This window comes from Neoarius graeffei, chromosome 3 (assembly GCF_027579695.1).
Source record: "Neoarius graeffei isolate fNeoGra1 chromosome 3, fNeoGra1.pri, whole genome shotgun sequence".
In the NCBI taxonomy this organism is placed as follows: Eukaryota; Metazoa; Chordata; class Actinopteri; order Siluriformes; family Ariidae; genus Neoarius; species Neoarius graeffei.
The window spans coordinates 44637639-44659066 of NC_083571.1; the positions used below are offsets into that span (position 1 = coordinate 44637639).

General features: G+C 44.5%; 1 protein-coding gene across 1 annotated transcript; it reads right to left on the reverse strand.

Annotated features, from left to right (window-relative positions):
* Positions 1 to 368: 368 nt before the first annotated feature.
* LOC132882799 (acylphosphatase-2-like) lies at positions 369 to 20714 on the reverse strand. Its single transcript, XM_060915916.1, has 4 exons — positions 20642 to 20714; positions 20229 to 20245; positions 12313 to 12422; positions 369 to 603 (listed from the first exon to the last, which is right to left on the reverse strand). The coding sequence occupies exons 1-4, from the start codon at positions 20712 to 20714 to the stop codon at positions 489 to 491; spliced, it is 315 nt and encodes a 104-aa protein (XP_060771899.1). The 3' UTR covers positions 369 to 488.
* Positions 20715 to 21428: the final 714 nt, after the last annotated feature.

A 21428-nucleotide genomic window follows, 5' to 3' on the forward strand; every position in this document is an offset into this window, starting at 1 on the left:
ACATTAACATTTGTACTAAAGTCTTCTTCATATGAACTGACACAATCATATGAGTTTTCCTAAATTAGATTTTTCAGTGCCTGTGACATTAAAAATGGATGAAAATTGGATCTTTTCTTTTTGGGGGGTTGTAAGGATTTAAATTTAGAAACTACATCCAGTGTAAATGCAATTAAGAGACCGTGTTTCCAATCTCATACAGTATTTGAAGAGTTTTCTGATGCTGGAGTGCAAGCACACACACATTAATATAATACATCATGCACAGAAGGTCATGGAATTTGTTATGGTTGTTTCAAAGAAATATATCATGTATTTCTAGTACAAATTATTTAGAACACAAGAGAAATTTAAAAATGTGCTTTCTTTGTAGATTCATTTGTTACAAATGATATAGTGGCTGATCTTTGGTTGTGGGATTAGAAATGGCAAGTTTATAGTGTGAGACATGGTAGTTCAGAGACAAAAGCAGCTGTTTGGGTTGTATATCAAAATCGGGTAGAGAAACCAGAGAGCTCCAGCTTAGGGATGGTCTTTTCATTTTTGAAAACAGCCCGAGTGATGCGGCTACTGGGGCTTCCCTCCTTACTCAGCCATATTTTCCTGTGGAGAAGAGCAGAAAGAGTTCAAATGAAAAACATTTAAGTTGATAAATATGTAATAGTAGCCCATTTGTTAATGACAGAGAGGTTTTGTGTTTAAATTCCAGAACTGCCAAACTGGTACTGGAAGACCCTACATCAATCCCCTAATCTTTTGACTCATCTTAGTATGTTGAAGAATATCACTTTCCTCGACTAATTTCCAAGTCATTCACAGAAGATACTGTACAATGTAAGTGATAGTATATCTACTTTGAGGTTATTGCGGCATCTGTGATACACAGTTACGCAGAGTTGCCAGTGTATTGTAGCCTACACCTTTCTAGTGGCATGCTCTTTGAATATCAGTTTTAATTTAGGAGGAGAGCACAGTGGTGTAGTGGTTAGCACTGTCATCTCACAGCAAGAAGGTTCTGGGTTTGAGCCCAATGGTCAACAGAGGCCTTTCTGTGTGGAGTTTGCATGTTCTCCTCATGTCTGTATGAGTTTCCCCCACAGTCCAAAGACATGCAGGTTAGGCGAACTGCTGGGTTTCACGTGACATCACATCCACCTCATTAGTTATTCAAAACTTTAGCTGGTGGTCTACCAAAGCTCAGTTGACAAAGCGTTTGTATGGAGAAGGTGCATTTCTCGCATGAAAAATGCCTTACACTTTCATTGTTTTAGGTTGTTCGATTTAATCAAACTAGGAAACTGATAAGTTTCTTCAGGGTTCCCCGTGAACTAATAAAAAAGGATGAATGAACACAGGATTTCACAAAAAAGCGTCGAGAAAGGTGTCTTTTGGACCTCTCACTGAAATCGAAGGGAGCCGAGTCGAAGCATGCCTGAGTTTGCAGTGATCACTTGGTGAAAGGTTTGTATATCCTTCTCAGCTATGTTCTTAGTGTTTTCCAAGTACTTTTCTTGCTATGTGTCGTTATTTTAGGGTACTTTTTTTAGTCACAAAACGCTAAAGTCCCCAGCTGTTTCTTTGTTTACTCCCCACAAAGTCCATATGTATGAAGGTCGCGACAAAATACTTACCCGGCCATACAGTTACAATGCGCCGTGATCACTCCTCCATCTTGTTTAACTAAGATCCAGGTCTTTAAAGGGGTTTCTGATTATCTTTGTGAATGATTTACCTGAGAGATAAGAGCCAACACAAGTGAGAATCAAGCGAACTGTTGTTTGTTTACACTTCAGCTTGCAGTGCTTCGTTGTAAAGACGCAAACGAAAAGCTTAAAAAAAGCATAGTTACACGAGCAAAAACAATACAGGATTCATTTGGCAGCAACTTGATACTGAGGTCCTTTACCCAGCCACATGCAAAAAAGTTGTAAACCTCCATACTCTTCCATGCTTTCATCTGTTTTGTGGTGTAGAAGGATGTCTACAACACCAGATAGTTTGAGATGTCAGAGAACTCGACTGAAGGGTAGTTTTCGAGATTGTATGACAAATCCTTTTTTCCCAGACTGTAGTGGTCGATTCCACTGCACATAGTAATCTTCTGAATATATCTAAAGTGAGCAGTGGCTTCTAGATTACGAGCATACTCTGATAAGTTATCGCTAGTTGTTTGCACTATGGCAGCCATTTAGACCACCAGCTATTTCACTTCCGGTAAAACCGCTAAGAAAAGTCACGTGACTGAAACCCAGCAATTGGTGGCTCTAAATTGATCATGAGTATGAATTGTTGTTTGTCTCCTCAGCCCTGCGATGATCTGGTGACTTGTCCAGGTCCAGGGTGTACCCTGCCTCTTGCCCCTCTTGGATAGGCTCCAGCCTGCCCATGACCCTGCACAGGATAAGCGGTTATGGATAATGGATGGATGGATTTACCCTGTCATTGTAAATTGGTTTACTTGCCTGAGTCATAACATTCTCCTTTGACCCATCTGATCCACAAAATATCTTCATCCACAGGATAGCCACATACTGGTGTAATTTTTGTGCAAGTTTTTAGTATGAAAGATTGTGCATTAAATCCTTTAGATGTTTGCGAGGTACCAGAACAAGAAGGATTTAAACATTGTAACAAGTGCACATGATAGCAGACTTAGTCATCATCATCATCTCCTCCCTTGTCCAGCACTGTTGCCAGGACCCTATTGATTCATATGCCATATTAATTGGAGCATAGTTTTACTCCGGATGCCCTTCCTGCCACAACCCTCCCATTTCTGGGCTTGGGAAGCAACCACATACAATTTAGAGTAGCCAGTTAACCTAATTACATGTCTTTGGATTGTGGGGGAAACCCAGAGCACCCAGAGGAAACCTACTCAGACATGGAGAGAACATGCAAACTCCACACAGAAAGGCCCCCATCGGCCACTGGGCTCGAACCCAGAACCTTGTTGCTGTGAGGTAACAGTGCTAACCACTACACCAGCAGACTTAGTTATATTGGAATTAATATATAAGATATTAGAAGATATCACTGAGCAAATTACAGGCCATGTTTTCTCTACAAGGGCTCATTATTAGCAATCTTAAAAGCATCAATACTACTGGACCAGATTGGTCTCCTATCGGCAGTAAAGCTCTTGGAACCCAATTCAACCTAATCCTTCTCCTGAGGTAAGACTGAGAACTATTGGAAAGTGACACAGAGAAGATGTGAGTTGCAGCACTCACAACTACACTCCCTTCTTTTCTCTGTGTGCCATCTAGAGTCCAAATAATACATTACCTCATACACACTGACCAAGAGGGCACTTATGCAGTCACTTCAGGGTAAAAGGACAGGGGTTAAATCTGTCAATCTGTGCACATGCCTTTTAAATGGTTAGTGATCTGATAGCAAACCATTCTGTATACTCATACTCATAATCATACTGTATACTGTATATCATCGAAACAGTGATGTCAATAAATGTGGTGTGCTGGCTGATGGTAGTAAATAGATTTAACGGTAAAGAAGTTGAAACTTCATTACTTGGTTCTATGTCTACAGGTTGTAATGTTGTACAATATATCTTCTCTTAAGGTTACTTATTCTCTGCTCTAACATTTGCTATTTTTGGAATATTTGCTGCCCAATGTGGGTCATAGGGCCTCTGGGAAAATACTAAAGTAGTCCAGTTGAACAGTGGGCTACATCCTGAACAGTTTTGCTAGAAACCCCAAGAAAGACAGAGAAGAAGGAAACACATACATTGACCTTGCCAGTACCGAATAGCAAGGCGTTACTGTCAGCCATCTGCTGGTATTTGAAAAAACCTGAACATATTGGGCTTAGATTTTTATAATGCATTTTTAACTACAACCCCAAATCAGAAAAAGTTGGGATGGTACAGTATATTGAAGTTGAAATTGACATTAAAACTGAAAACAATTAATCTTTGACCTGTATTGCACTCAAAACAACACAACAGCACATTTATTTGATGTTTTACCTCATGAATTTTACTGTTTTGATTTTTTTCCCCAAAATAAACACATTACAATTTTGATTCATCTCATCTCATTATCTCTAGCCGCTTTATCCTGTTCTACAGGGTCACAGGCAAGCTGGAGCCTATCCCAGCTGACTACGGGCGAAAGGCGGGGTACACCCTGGACAAGTCACCAGGTCATCACAGGGCTGACACATAGACAACCATTCACATTCACACCTACGGTCAATTTAGAGTCACCAGTTAACCTAACCTGCATGTCTTTGGACTGTGGGGGAAACTGGAGCACCCGGAGGAAACCCACGCGGACAACATGCAAACTCCACACAGAAAGGCCCTCGCTGGCCATGGGGCTCGAACCTAGACCTTCTTGCTGTGAGGTGACAGCGCTAACCACTACACCGCCATGCTGCCCGTGATGAAGCATTTCAGGTGTTATTTTATCCCATTCTTCCTGGAAACAGGTCTTAAGGTGTGCAACAGTATGGGGTCGTCGTTGTCACATTTTTCATTTCAAAGTTCACCTTAAATTCTCTCTTAGACACCGAGGGGACAGACACCCTCTTCTTCCACAGACATGCCTTTGTAATGTGCAGAATGTGGTTTTGCATTGTCTTGTTGAAATATCCCTGGAAAAGATGTCGTTTTGAAGGCAGCATATGTTGCGCCAAAATCTCAGTGTACATTTTTGCATTAATTCTGCCATCACAGAAGTGTAAGTAACCTTTGCCAAGGGTACTGACACAACCTCATACCATGACAGACCCTGGCTTTTGGACTTGTTGCTGGCGACAGTCTGGATAGTCCTATTTGTCTTTGGTCCAGAACACATGGCATCCATTTCTTCCAAAAATGACCTGGAATACTGAATTGTCTGATGACAATACATGTTTCCACTGTGCTATGGTCCATCTCAGATGCCTCCGAGCCCAGAGAAGTCAACGGCACTTCTGGACACAGTTAACATAAGGCTTCCTTTTTGTACAGTAAAGTTTTAACTGGGATTTAGGGATGTAACTCTGTATTGTAGAGCTTGACAAAGGTTTACCAAAATAATCCAGAGTCCATGTGGTTATATCAGCGAAAGATGAATGATGGCTCTTGATTCAGTGCCGTCTGAGGGATCGGATATCACGAGTGTTCAGCTTAGGCTTGTGCCCTTGCCCTTTACACACCAAAACTCTTCCAGAGTCTTTGAATCATTTAATAATATTATACACCACTGAGGGTGAGATATCCAAATCCCTTCCTATCTTTTTTGAGGAACATTGTTTTTAAACATTTCAATAATTTTCTCATGCATTTGTTGACAAACTGTAGATCCTCAGCCCATCTTTGGTCCTCAAAGACCAGGCCTTTCCTGGATACTGATTTTACAATGAAATATAAGCCAAAGTAAATTTAGAAATCATTGCATTCTTTTTTATTTATTTGCATTTTCCATACCGTCTCAACTTTTTCTGATTTGGGGTTGTAATAGTTTTGGCATACTTAACAATAATAAGGCTCTATAAGACAGAACAGCTCTGAATGCAGTTGGGTAAAATGGAGATCAACAAGTTTAAACATCACCTAACATGAGACACAGGTCAATTAGGGACTGAATAATATTCAAAAGCATAATGATTGAAGCCAAATATGACACAGGCCAAAGTCACCATCAGGCAAAACTGTTGAACTGGGAAATCAAGGATCACTGATCACTGTTATCTAAACTTAGTTAACACCTTTCTGTTTTAGCCAGCATTAACTTTTTCAGTAGCTCTTCTGTGGGATTGGACCATATGGACTAGCCTTCGTGCCCCATGTGTAACTTGTAACCCATCAAACAATTTTCTGGGGTCATTATTTTATTATGGAATTCTAGCATACCACATTTCTCATGCTAACCAAGTTCATTTGGTTTAGTGTTTTATTTTTCTTTCATGTTGTTATTTAAAAAAAAAAAGAAAACTCATGTTAATAAACAAAATGAATTGTAGATGGAATATTATAATTTGTGACTGAAATATTAGTAATTCTAAATTTAATTCTGAAATTATTCTCATGAGCTGATGCTATAATCTCAAATTGAGTGAAATGGATTACTTAAAACTTTATTAACTTAAGAATAATGTCACAGTAGGGGTTTACGGTTATTTAGCACAAAAGTCTTTTAGCACAAATCCAAAGTTTTTTAGTACAAGTGCTAACGTCTCTTAGCACAACTCTAAGTTCTTTAGCACACGATCCAAGAACACTTAATCTTTATTATGAATACTTACTGATCATGTTTAAAGAGGTTTGATGGATTTTCTTTTATGAAAGTTGCTGAGATTCCGATTGAAAACTGAATTTCCCTGTAAACTAACCACAACCGTTTTGATGATCAAACAACCCTTACATCTTAACGTAATCTCTTCTTCTTCATCTTCTTCTTGCTTCACAATTGCTGTATTATAAACAATTACTATATTAATTTTGGTGGTTTTGTCATTCCTGAATATTTATATTGCAGTTTTATTCAATTGCCATTCATTCTAAGATACTTTAGTGGAAGTTTCTTTCGTTTGTTTACATATCACAACTGTTGGTTACTTCTTAGTTGGCAAAACACGTTGTCAAGCAGGGTGTAGCAGTTTGTAGGAGGGGGTGGAGCACAGAAAGATGGCAGGCCAGAATAAAGTTCCAAACTTGTTTTATTTTGCTCTTTTCAGATGCAACAACACACTCTCCCAGCCATGCACACACACACACACACACACACACACACACACACACACACACACACACACACACACACACACACACACAAGTCGTCGTCTGGTTGGGGAGAGAGCTCACTTCCTCTGCTCTCTCTCTCTCCTTATATAGGGCATAGTCGCTGGGAAGACACACAAACACAGGTTAATTGACATCAGGTGTAGTGATTCTGCCACTTACCTTCCCTGACTCCGCCCTCTGGTCACAGACCAATGCTTGACCATGCCCCTGCTGCCACATACCTCCACCGCCCGAATCAGGCCGGGCAGCCGTCCGGCCTGCAGCCGACTCCCCCCCTACACCTTGACAGGAGAGGAAGTCCGCCACGACCATCTGCGCCCCAGCCTGTGGACCACCTTGAAATTAAAGGGCTGGAGTGCCAGATACCAACGGGTGATCCGCGCGTTGGCATCATTCATGCGATGGAGCCACTGGAGGGGCGCGTGGTCCAAACAGAGGGTGAAAGGGCGCCCCAGCAGGTAGTACCGGAGGGCGAGGACCGCCCACTTGATTGCCAGGCACTCCTTTTCAATGATGCTGTAGCACCCCTCACGCACCGACAGCTTCCTACTTATGTACAGCACAGGGCGGTCCTCCCCCTCCACCTCCTGGGACAGAACGGCCCCCAGCCCTCTGTCCGATGCGTCCGTCTGCAACGTAAAGGGGAGAGAAAAGTCAGGGGAGTGTAACAGTGGCCCCCCGCACAGTACAGCCTTCACCTCAGAGAAAGCCCGCTGGCATTGCTCCGTCCACTGGACCGGATCTGGTGCTCCCTTTTTAGTGAGATCAGTCAGCGGGCTGGTGACGTCCGAATAATTAGGTATAAACCTACGATAGTAGCCAGCCAGCCTCAGGAACTGTCTCACCCCCTTTTTGGTCTTGGGCCTCGGGCAGGCCGCAATCGCTGCTGTCTTGTTAATTTGGGGATGCACCTGCCCATTGCCCAAGTGGAAACACAGATACTGTACTTCCACCCGCCCAATCGCACACTTCTTCGGGTTGGCTGTGAGACCCGCCCACCTCAGCGACCTAAGGACAGCCCTCAGGTGTTGTAGGTGCCGCAGCCAGTCATTACTATAAATAATGATGTCGTCGAGGTACGCGGCCGCATAGGTGGCGTGGGGGCGGAGGATCCTATCCATCACCCGCTGAAATGTAGCGGGTGCCCCAAACAGCCCAAAAGGAAGTGTGACAAACTGGTGTAAGCCGAATGGTGTGGAAAAGGCCGTTTTTTCTCAGGATAATGGAGTCAAGGGGATCTGCCAATAACCCTTTGTCAAATCCAGTGTCGAGTAAAAGCAAGCCATGCCTAGTCGATCGAGCAACTCATCAATATGAGGCATTGGGTACGCGTCGAATTTAGACACCCCGTTGACTTTTCTATAGTCCACACAGAACCGGACCGACCCGTCAGCCTTGGGTACCAAGACCACTGGGCTGCTCCAGTGGCTGTGGGACTCTTCGACGATGCCCATTTCGAGCATGGCCTCGAGTTCTTCCTGAACCACTTTTTTCTTGTGTTTGGATAGCCTGTAAGGGCGGCTACGCACTACCACCCCCGGGGGCGTCTCAATGTGGTGCTCTATGAGGTCGGTGCAGCCGGACAGGGGCGAGAACACGTCCGAAAACTCGGTCTGCAACTGGGCAACCTCCGCGAGTTGGGTCGGGGAGAGGTGGTCTCCACAGGGGACTGGAGAGGTACGCGATGCCAATGCTCCCTTTTGAACCTCTGGCCCCAGCTACGCCTTCTCTGGAATCACTGACACCAACGCCACGGGGACCTCCTCATTCCAAAGTTTGAGCAGATTGAGGTGGTAAATCTGTAGCGCCCCACCCCTGTCCGTTCGCCTCACCTCTTAGTCGACGTCCCCGACTCGCCGTGTGACCTCAAAGGGTCCTTGCCACTTGGCGATCAATTTGGAACTCGATGTGGGCAACAGTACGAGTACTTTATCTCCCAGTGCGAACTCCCTAAGGTGCGTACCCCTGTTGTACAGGCGGGTTTGCCGTTCTTGGACCTGCCGCAAATTCTCCTGGGTTAGGTGTGTGAGTGTGTGGAGTTTTGCGCGCAGGTCAATAATGTATTGAATTTAATTTTTACTTGGTGAAGGTCCCTCCTCCCAGTTTTCTCGCAGCACATCTAGAATGCCATGTGGCTTACGCCCATATAACAATTAGAATGGGGAGAACCCCGTGGAGGCTTGGGGGACCTCTCGCACTGCAAACAACAAAGGTTTGAGCCATTTATCCCAATTACGTGCGTCCTCACTTACGAATTTTTTAATTATATTTTTGAGGGTGCGATTGAACCGTTCAACTAAACCGTCCGTTTGTGGTTGATAAACGCTGGTGCGGATCGGCTTAATTCCTAATAACCCATACAGTTCGTTCAGTGTACGTGACATAAATGAGGTGCCTTGGTCAGTCAGAATCTCTTTCGGGATTCCAACTTGGGAGATGATGCGGAAGAACGCTTCCGCAATACTACATGCGGAGATATTGCGAAGAGGCACTGCTTCCGGGTATCGCGTTGCATAGTCCACCAGAACTAAAATAAAGCGGTACCCTCGTGTTGACCGATCTAATGGCCCGACGAGATCCATCCCAATTCTTTCGAACAGGGTCTCGATTAATGGGAGAGGGCGCAAAGGCGCTTTTGGAATGGCCGCTGGATTTACTAACTGGCATTCGCGGCATGCTGTACACCACCTACGGACATCGCCGCGAATCCCCGGCCAATAGAATCGGGCCATTATTCGGGCTAGTGTTTTATCCTGCCCTAAGTGTCCAGCCATTATTATTATTATTAGAGATACTACATGCTGAATTCAGAAACAAGGTAAACAATAACAAATGTAAGCTGTAGATATTTATGCTCAAATCCACTCAAAGTAGGGGGCGGGGCACCATCACGCTGTGTGAAGACAAGAACTTTCCTGAGAAATAACATGAACGTCTGCATCATGCGGGATTTGCGGGCGGGGGCGGGAGCAGGACAAAATATGGCAGGTACGGGCGGGAGCGGGACTGAAAATCATAATTTTTTTCCGGGTGGGAGCTGGACTGAAAATCATAATTCTTTGCGAGCGCGGGCGGGAGTGGGACTGCACAATGTGGGCACGGGCGGGAGCGAGACTGAAAAATCTGACCCGCGCAGACCTCTATCACTCGGTATAACCTATCCTTCATAATAGAAAAATAGGGGAAGGACGGGGTGGCGTTTGGCTGGAGCATTTGACTATCGATTACTCTCACTTGGTCAAACGCATGCCGCAGAGTCTCGTCTCGCAATTGCTCTAACGGAAAATCCGCGAGGGATTCCTCGAGAGAGGGAGGAGGAGCCAGTGGCTCCTCACTCTGATGCGGAGATGACGTAGACGGCTCTGTGACAGCTGCTCCCGCCAATGCGACACCGGGACCTCCCCCTGCTGAACTATGGCAGGACCCACGCTTCACTAAATGGCTCATTAACTCCCCGAATCCCGGCCAATCAGTCCCCAAAATTATTGAGTGGGTGAGGCGAGGATTAACCGCCGCCTTTACTCTAAATTTTTCCCCTCTGAAAAAAATGTGAACCGACATTAAAGGGTAGCTGTGAACATCCCCGTGCGCACACAACACCTTCACCCCCTGTGCTCCCCCCAGTGCCTCGTCTTGCACCAGGCTTTGGTGAATTGAGGTCTGATTACAGCCAGAGTCCACCAACACCTGATATGTATCCCCTTGGATACTCACCGGTATGCGATACGCTCCGGCCCGATCGAGGGCGGCTCCTGGCGCGTCGGGGATCCGAACCACCGCGCCCACTTCCATTGCCGAGCACTGTTGTTGGAGGTGGCCTGGCTCCCCGCAGCGCCAGCAAACCGGCCTGGGCTTCCTCTCTGCATTGGCGCTCTGGGGCTCACTCACCTGGGAGGAGGAAGAGACAGACACAGAAGGGAGAAACGGGAGGGCACCGAGGGTGCAACGGGCCAGCTGGGGTGGGGCTGGCCCCCGCTTCCGTGGTGGGGGAGTGGGGCAAGCACGAGACACAGGAGGGGAGAGAGAGGAGGGGGAAGAAGAGGATGTCCACTGTCCTGCTGTCGGAACAGCCGCCAAATGGTCCTCTGCCAACTCGATGGCCTGATCCAGCGACGCCGGGCGGTGGCACTGGACCCACTCCGTGGTTCCCTCTGGTAGGCGGGTGATGAACTGCTCCAGTACCACCTGATCGATGATCCCCTCGGCATCATGGTTGTCGGCCCTCAACCACCGCCAGCAGGCATCCCGGAGCTGCTGGCCAAATGCGAACGGCCGGCCGACTTCCTCCAGACACAGAGCGCGGAAGCGCTGTCACTGTTGTTCAGGGGTGCGCCCCCACCCGCTGGAGGACGGCCCCGCGAAGGTCCGCGTAGACCAGCCGGTGATTGGCGGGGAGCTGTAGCGCGGCCAGCTGCGCCTCGCCCATTAGCAGGGAGAGGAGGCGCGCCGCGCGCTGTTCCACCGGCCAGCCCGAGGCCTCTGCTGCCTGCTCAAAAAGCATGAGGAAGGCGTTGGGATCATCATGCGGGCCCATCTTAGTGAGGGTGAGGGGAGAAGGGCCCGCGGCGGTGGAGGTGGTGGACCCCGCTGACGCGAGGAGGTGCCGGAACGCCTGTCAATCTTCCTGCTGCACCAGCACCAGGGCCTTGAACCAGTGCTCCTGCTCCTTTCGGAGGGTGACTAGCGCCTGGTGCTGGCTCTGCTGGGCCGTGGCAAGGGCGTGGACCAGGTCTGCAAAGGGGGAGGACTCCATGGGGCTGTTCTTTTCCTGTGCTCGATCCCGGGTTTCGGCACCACTGTAGCAGTTCGTTGGAGGGGGTGGAGCACAGAAAGACGGCAGACCAGAATAAAGTTCCAAACTTGTTTTATTTTGCTCTTTTCAGATGCAACAACACACTCTCCCAGCCATGCACACACACACACGCAAGTCGTCTGGTTGGGGAGAGAGCTCACTTCCTCTGCTCTCTCTCTCCTTATATAGGGCGTGGTCACTGGGAAGACACACAAACACAGGTTAATTGACATCAGGTGTAGTGATTCTGCCACTTACCTTCCCTGACTCACCCTCCGGTCACAGACTGATGCTTGACCACGCCCCCGCTGCCACACAGGGCAAGAGATATAATCCCCCGGTTAATTAATTCGGCAAACGCGTAATTATTGACAGTCAGTTGAATTTGTGATATGATCAGAAGTGACTGAAGTTATCTATGAAAGTGCCCACAATTCAAGGTTTGTTATGGCTTAACTACAAATATCCAAAGACACCAAAGAATCGGCAGTAGAAATTCTGGCTTCCAGTCCCTAAGCAATCATAATAAACCCCTTCCTATATTAAGATGAGTATTTTTTTTCAATTATTGTGACCATAATCCAGAGTTGTGCTAAAGAACATAGAGTTGTGCTAAGAGACTTTAGAACTTGTGCTAAAAGACTTTGGATTTGTGCTAAAAGACTTCTGTGCTAAATAACCAGATACCACAGTAGGTACCCTATACAGGCTAGTATCTGTGTATACTGTATATACGGCATATAAATATGTATATAGCACTCACATTTCATTGACCAGATGACGTGGCCCCTGAACCTGTCCCACCACTGTCCCCTTGTTTGTGTTCTTCACCCAGCCAACCACACCAAGGCTGAGTCCCTTCCTCTCTGAATACTGAGAGACACAGAAAGAGAATCTTCCATAGAGACAGGCAGAGATTCGAACTTTCTATTATTCTCATGAATATGCTGTTATGTGGAATGTTTGAACAAATAAAATATTAAATATGACACAAAGGTTTGTCTAAACTATGGGCCACAAACCACTTCATGCCAAATGGCAACATGTGAATAAGAAACATAATTAAATCAGCAGTCCAGTCTTCTTGTTGTTGCTGCTGTTGTTATGGGGTTTTTTTTTCATTCTGTTTTCATTTCATTCAAACGAATCTGGCCATTCTCCTATGACATTTCTCAACAACAAGGCTTTCTACCCACAGGATTGCCACTCAGTGGATGTTTTTTTAGTTTTTTTGAACCATTCTTTGTAAACTTCAGAGATTCATGAAAATACCAGGAGATCAAAATTTTCTGAAATACTCAAACCAACAGCAATGTCATGGTTAAAATTACGGAGATCACATTTCCCCCATTCTGATGTTTGATGTAAACATTAAATGATTGCATTGCCATAAATTATTGACTGATTGGATAATTGCATGAATGAGCAGGTGTTCATATATACATAGTATACAGTTGTGGTCAGAATCTTATGTGCTTACATACACAGACATGAATGTCATATCAATATTGGGCTTTCGATGATTTTTTGAACTGTTCTTTTTTCTGAGTGTACAACATACATCTTTAAGAGGAAAAAAAACAACAAGTGTTGTCAGGCAAAACAAACCTCACCCGGTAGCACTTATGATGAATATGAAGGAAGATATCGCAAAAAAAAATAGGTACCCTATAGGTACATGTGGCTACTGCTTATAAATAAAATTGTTTTCTGATCCCATGTCCATACAGTAAATATAGCATATCTATTTACTCTATGAGGCAGTAGCCACAAAAATGAAGCGTAATCCAAAAATGAACAATTTAAAAATCACAGAAGTAAAATATACCAAGTGTCTCTACTTTATATTATTCTACTTTTACCTCTTACAGTTTTCGAAACTGAAACCTCTGAACCAAGGCTGACATACACACGCTGACGCCATGACCAAAATTTATTTCCTGGAAATGGCCTGGCGCTAGAGCTCAATGGAACACACTTTCCCTCTGTAATATGAAGCATAAACATGTCTGAAAACAATTACTTTAGTGCATTTATTTCGAATGGTGAACCGAATTGTATACACTCATCAGCCATTTTACTCGGAACACATGTATGCACATGCGCAGTGCACGATCGTTACACTCTTGCATTCTTACACCACGATGACATAGTGGTTAGTGCCTCTATATGAGGCAGTAGGCATAACAAAAACGATTTTAACCTTTTTGGTGACCTTGACCGGATGACCCTCAAAATGTTGGAGGTTCTATTTGAGACCAATGCCCATCAATCCTCAAAGTTTCATGAAGATTGATCCAGCCATTTCCCCGTAATATCGTTGACAAAAAACAAAGAAACAAATAAACCTGACCAAAAACAATACCTCACCCTCTGATGGACTCCATCCTGGGCAAAGTAATAATTAGGTGCCCAAATTTTTTTTTTTTTGGGGGGGGGTCCCTGAAATCAACAAATTGTCAAAATTTGACATATAGCTCAAATAATATTTGGGTAAATATTCCTGAGCAAGGGCGGCACGGTGGTGTAGTGGTTAGCGCTGTCGCCTCACAGCAAGAAGGTCCTGGGTTCGAGCCCCATGGCCGGCGAGGGCCTTTCTGTGCGGAGTTTGCATGTTCTCCCCGTGTCCACGTGGGTTTCCTCCGGGTGCTCCGGTTTCCCCCACAGTCCAAAGACATGCAGGTTAGGTTAACTGGTGACTCTAAATTGACCGTAGGTGTGAATGTGAGTGTGAATGGTTGTCTGTGTCTATGTGTCAGCCCTGTGATGACCTGGCGACTTATCCAGGGTGTACCCCGCCTTTCGCCCGTAGTCAGCTGGGATAGGCTCCAGCTTGCCTGCGACCCTGTAGAAGGATAAAGCGGCTAGAAATAATGAGATGAGATGAGATTCCTGAGCAAGTTTCACCTTGACCAAGTCCTTTCGGTAGCCATCAACAAGCTTCTGGCAGAATTCTAGTTGGACATTGGAGCACTCTTCTTGGCAGAGTTAATAGAGTTCAGTTAAATTAGTGTGTTTCCTGGCACATACACAACTTCTAAGCAGAGTCCATATATTTTTTCAAAAGGTTAAGTTCAGGACTTGTTTTAAGCTTTAGCCTGCTTTATCCATTCCACAACCAGCTTTGATGTGTGTTTGGCATCAGTGTCCTGTTGGAACACCCAATGGTGTCAGTTTCTGATGGTTTGAGGTTATCCTGAAGAATCCTGAGGTAGTCCTCCTTCATCATTATTCCTTACACTTTGTTTAACCATGTTTATCAACTGTTTAACAGCTGGTACATATGTTTGGGGTTGGACGCCTCCCCTTTACTCGTTCAAACATACCTCTGGTTACTGTAGGCAAATAATTCAGTCTTTGTGTCATCTGGCCATAAAACTTTCCTCCAAAAGGTTTTTCTTTGTCCATGTGTTCAAGCTGCCAACTTTAGTCAAGCATGAAGGTGTCGATTTTGGAGCAAGAGCTTCTTTCTTGGATGGCAGCCACTCAGTCCATGGTGATATAAAACACACTTGACTAGACACTGTAGACAGTGTTCCAGCAGCTTCCAGTTCTTAGCAAGCCTGTGCCTTGATGGTTCCTTGGTTGTTGCTGACTATTCAAACCAATTTTCTCTCATCTGAGGGTGACAGCTTGGGCCTTCTTCCAGACTTTGGCAAAGTGGCTACACTTCCCAAAATTTGTACTTGTAAAACAAACCCTTTATAGCAGAGTTCCCCATGTGCAAAGCATGTGGAGCAGAGCCCCATGCTTGAAAGTTTGTGAGCCCTTTAGAATTTTCTATATTTCTGCATAAATATGACCTAAAACATCATCAGATTTTCACACATGTCCTAAAAGTAGATAAAGAGAACCCAGTTAAACAAATGAGACAAAAATATTATACTTGGTCATTTATTATTGAGGAAAATGATCCAATATTACATATCTGTGAGTGGCAAAAGTATGTGAACCTCTAGGATTAGCAGTTAATTTGAAGGTGAAATTAGAGTCAGGTGTTTTCAATCAGTGGGATGGCAATCAGGTGTGAGTGGACATCCTGTTTTATTTAAAGAACAGGGATCTATCAAAGTCTGATCTTCACAACACCTGTTTGTGGAAGTGGATCATGGTACGAACAAAGGAGATTTCTGAGGACCTCAGAAAAAGCGTTGTTGCTGTTCATCAGGCTGGAAAAGGTTACAAAACCATCTCTAAAGAGTTTGGACTCCACCAATCCACAGTCAGACAGATTGTGTACAAATGGAGGAATTTCAAGACCATTGTTACCCTCCCCAGCAGCGGGCGACCAACAAAGATCACTCCAAGGGCAAGGAGTGTAATAGTCAACAAGGTCACAAAGGACCCCAGGGTAACTTCTAAGCAACTGAAGGCCTCTCTCACATTGGCTAATGTTCATGAGTCCACCATCAGGAGAACACTGAACAACAATGGTGTGCATGGCAGGGTTGCAAGGAGAAAGCCACTGCTCTCCAAAAAGAACATAGCTGCTCATCTGCAGTTTGCTAAAGAACAGATGGGCAAGCCAGAAGGCTATTGGAAAAATGTTTTGTGGACGGATGAGACCAAAATAGAATATTTTGGTTTACATGAGAACGTTATGTTTGGAGAAAGGAAAACACTGCATTCCACCATAAGAACCTTATCCCATCTGTGAAACATGGTTGTGGTAGTATCATGATTTGGGCCTGTTTTGCTGCATCTGGGCCAGGACGGCTTGCCATCATTGATGGAACAATGAATACTGAATTATACCAGCGAATTCTAAAGGAAAATGTCAGGACATCTGTCCATGAACTGAATTTCAAGAGAAGGTGGGTCATGCAGCAAGACAATGACCCAAAGCACACAAGTCGTTCAACCAAAGAATGGTTTAAGAAAAATAATGTTTTGGAATGGCCAAGTCAAAGTCCTGACCTTAATCCAGTTGAAATGTTGTGGAAGGACCTGAAGTGAGCAGTTCATGTGAGGAAACCCACCAACATCCCAGAGTTAATGCTGTTCTGTACGGAGGAATGGGCTAAAATTCCTCCAAGCTGGCGTGCAGGACTGATCAACAGTTTCCGGAAATGTTTGTGCAATTGCTGCACAAGCGGCTCACACCAGATACTAAAAGCAAAGGTTCACATTCTTTTGCCACTCACAGATATGTAATATTGGATCATTTTCCTCAATAAATAAATGACCAAGTATAATATTTTTGTCTCGTTTGTTTAACTGTATGCGCTGTGATTGTGCTCTCATGAGGAACATGTGTATGGTCTTTAGTCCTAATGGTGCTGTGTGTGCGCCAACGTGTGTGGACATGACAGATGTAACCAGACAACTGTTTGACATAGCTAGTTTGATATTTGATCATAACTATATAGTAATGATGTAAAGTGAAAGCACAGGTTTACTGCTGTCCACCAGGTAATCAGCAGAGTCACATCATAAGAAATAAATGTCATGGTATTGTTTCTGGTGCAACACATGCGGTGTCAAAGAAAGGAATAAATATGTATTTGTAACTACAATGCATATCTCATTATTGGTATCACTGTCACAAGGCAATGCAGCAATTTATTGAGGCAAACCACATGACACTACACCACTCAATGGTTCATATGCCATAATATTATAATTCTGTTCAGGTTGATTTTGTTCCTTTGCAAATATTTTGCTCATACACTCATCAGGAGCTCCATTTTTGAACAGTGCCTAAACACACACACACATATACATATATATATATGTGTGTGTGTGTGTGTGTGTGTGTGTGTGTGTGTGTGTGTGTTGGCACAGAGAAATCCCCCCACTCTCTGCTTTTCCCCCCTCTTTCCACATCTGATGTCTTTCAGCTCCTACTATCACACTTGATCCTATCCCCTCATCTCTCCTCCAGACTATCACTCCTGACATCCCCCCATTTATCACCTCCCTTGTCAACTTCTCCTTGTCCTCAGGATACTTTCCCTCCAGCTTTAATATTTAGACAGGCCCACATTACCCCTCTGTTGAAAAAACCCAACCAAGACCCCTCTGTCATCCAAAACTACTGCTCAGTTTCTCTTCTCACCTTCCTATCTAAGACACTTGAACATGCTGTTGCTCATCAACTCTCCTCTTTTCTCTCTCAGAACAACCTCCTGGATACTCATCAGTCTGGCTTCCGAGCCGGACACTCAACTGAGACTGCACTTCTCTGTGTCAGTGAGGCACTTCATGCAGTATGTGCCACCTTCCTCTCCTCTGTTCTGATTCTCCTAAACCTTTCTGCTGCATTTGACACAGGTGATCACCCCATCCTTCTGTCATCCCTATCAGCTCTGGAGATCTGCAGGACAGCCCTGGATTGGTTCAAGTCCTACCTCTCCAGTCACTCCTTCCAGGTTACCTATAGTCTGATACAGTATCAGCACCATGCCCACTTATCACTGGTGTCCCTCAAGGTTCAGTCCTTTGGTCCGCTTCTCTCCTTCCTCTACACCCAGTCTCTTGCCTCTATTATCTTTGCTCATGGTCTATCCTACCACTGCTATGCTGATGACACTCAACTGTTTCTCTCTTTACCTCCTTCTGATATACAGGTCTATACTTGCAACTCTGCTTGCTTGCATGACATCCAAAGCTAGATGGACAACCACCACCTGAAGCTCAACCCAGGGAAGACAGAGGTGATCTACATTCCCGCTCCCTCCTTTCCATCCCTGGACCTTGTCATCTCCCTGGGGGACACCTCTATATTGCCTTCACCCAACATGAGGAACCTAGGGGTGGTATTCAACAACAGACTCTCCTCTTTGGCGAACATTGCTGCCGTGTCTCGGACATGCAGATTTCTCCTCTACAACATCTGAAGGATCCACCCCTTCCTCACCACCTACTCTACTTAGCTCCTGGTCCAAGCGCTGATCATCTCCCACTTGGAATACTGCAACTCTCTCCTTGCCAGCCTTCCAGCATCTGCCATCAGACCCCTACAGCTCATCCAGAATGCTGGAGCCCACCTGGTCTACAAACTTGCTCGTTCCTCCCATATTACCCCTCTGCTCGCTGCCCTTTACTGGCTACCTGTTGCAGCTCACATCAAATTGAAAGCATTAGTGCTAGCTTACCAGGCAGTCAAAGGGTCAGGTCCAGTATACCTTCAGAGACTGATCTGACCCTACACACCAGCCAGATCCCTACACTCTGGCTGGTCACCTGGCCCCTCCTCTGCTCCTGCCCAGCCTGCTCAAGACTGCTGTCTGTCCTGGCTCCCCGTTGGTGGAATGACCCTCTCATCGAGGTCAGAACTGCCAACTCCCAGACCACCTTCAAGCGCAGACTGAAGACCCATCTCTTCAGGCTGCACCCCTCCCCTGCTTCCCTGCCCATTGTGTAATTGCATATTGGTCTTAATCAACCCAGGCTGTGTACTGTCTAGCCTGGTCACTTTGAGTTAGCCATTGGGGTTTTATTTTTCTCTATTTAGTTGCACTTTGTCAGCTCATTTGTATGGTTGGCTTGTTTTCCTTGCCTGTTTGCGGATTGTTACTCATCTCATTCATCTCTAGCCGCTTTATCCTTCTACAGGGTCGCAGGCAAGCTGGAGCCTATCCCAGCTGACTACGGGCGAAAGGCGGGGTACACCCTGGACAAGTCGCCAGGTCATCACAGGGCTGACACATAGACACAGACAACCATTCACACTCACATTCACACCTACGGTCAATTTAGAGTCACCAGTTAACCTAACCTGCATGTCTTTGGACTGTGGGGGAAACCGGAGCACCCGGAGGAAACCCACACGGACACGGGGAGAACATGCAAACTCCACACAGAAAGGCCCTCGCCGGCCCCAGGGCTCGAACCCAGGACCTTCTTGCTGTGAGGCGACAGCGCTAACCACTACACCACCGTGCCGCCCCGGATTGTTACTTCAACAGAATATTACACTAGGTGTTTTTCTGTCACTTGCTCAGTTGGCACTAGAGCTGTCTTGTCTAGTGTCAGTACTTGTTGTTGTTGTTGTTGTTGTTGTTGTTGTATGTTGCTCTAGATAAGCGTGTCTGCTAAATGCCTGTAATGTAATGTAATGTAGTCAATCATAATCACTAACTAACTAAGACCTTGGCCTTGGCTGATTAAAAGACATTTTAGAACTTTCAGCACCTCTCTATTAACAATCTAAGTGGGTATATGTATAATATTGACCCTCTGTTGATTTTAGAAATCTGAAAATGAATTAAAACTTGTGCAATAAATTTTTATTTCTTTTCTATTAAAGATATATGTTGTATATTATACCCCAAAAAGAACAGTTCAAAGAAACATTGGTGTTATTTGATCACAACACAATTCTGGTTGCCTTTTCTGGGTTGCTTTTAGAAAAGGCTTCTTTCGTACAACCCTTCCAAACCACCCACTGTTGTGAAGTGGCATTTAATAAATGCTTGTGATACTTGATGACTACTAGAAACAATAACTGTACAATACAAATATGTGATCAACATGCATTTCTGTGAACAGTGAGTTGGAGTTGACGGGATGGGATGAAGCGGTATGCCGATGTTTACTTCTTAAGTGACACATGTTGGCAACCATGCTACAGACCCTGTCTTAAAATGGCAATGAGCAACATAATGCATACTTGTATATGCAGTATGTCTATATGGAGTGACACAAAAAATGTTACGGATCCTGAGATTTACTTACCATACGAAAGCAGACACCTGTGACAAAAGTGAAACACACAGAAGTATGTTAAATGCAATGAGCAAAGCAGCACACAATGTAAGCACACTTTTCAGTTATATAAAATAAAGTTTATTGTACGTTTATAATGGCTATAATAATGTGCTACCTGCCACGAATCATAATTATGTCATGCGAACCAGCTTGGATATAAAAGTGCACAAGTCAAAAACTTAGTTTATGTCTCTGTTCTAAGTGATATAACTTTAGTCCAGCCATGTGACACTGATCCATTTTTATCTAAGCAAAGATCCTGAACCTAATCCTAATCTTATGTAAAATAAGTGCAAGATTAAAGTCAGCTTCTCTAAATTGTATAAATTAAGAAGCCTTGCCAGCTTTACAGCTGTTATTAGCAAAAAAGATGTTAGTACCCTGAACATAGCCAAATATCTCAAAATCCACAGAGCAGAGATCGCTGCCACTTGAACCGGTTTCACCAGACATTGTTTATGCCAAAGCTGCACTTGTGAAGACTCTGGATCAAGTTACGTCTACGACTTGGACTGAACCACCAAAAATATTTAAAGAGCAAGTCCCACTGTTAAAGTAGCCATCAGATATTGTGGGTGTATGTAAAATCCTTGTGATCCTAGAGTCATTTTATACATCAATTTGAACAAGTAATGGTTGTTAAGAAGGCTGTTGCTTGGGTTAGTGCATGTACTGTAGATCCTTTGTCACAAATTAATAATAAATGAGAACATCATAACAATGCTCAGTGTAATAAAAATGCTATCATTGCTGATTTCATACATATAAATAAAGATTTAAATGCTATATGTTTGGCAAATTGTCAGTGCAAATTATGTTGGTACTAATCACGGATTTGTATTTTAATGTACATTTACTTACATTAAAAACATTCCATGTACATTTTTAATACAGGACCAATTCTATACTATTGGCTGGCCACTAAAACCACTTTCAGGTATCACTTTTACCTAAACCCTCTTTCACACTTGCACTTTTACAGAAATTAAACAGGAAGTGATTGCATTCATGCAAGGCAGGTTAAGTCATGTTAACTGATTGAGAGAATTTTCTGGAGGCTCATGTGCAACCAGAAGACAATACATTCCAGGAAAAGACGTAATGCTATTTAAGAGGCCTGAAGGGACAGAGGACGTGTCACTGAGCAGTTTCTCAGTATAAGGCTAC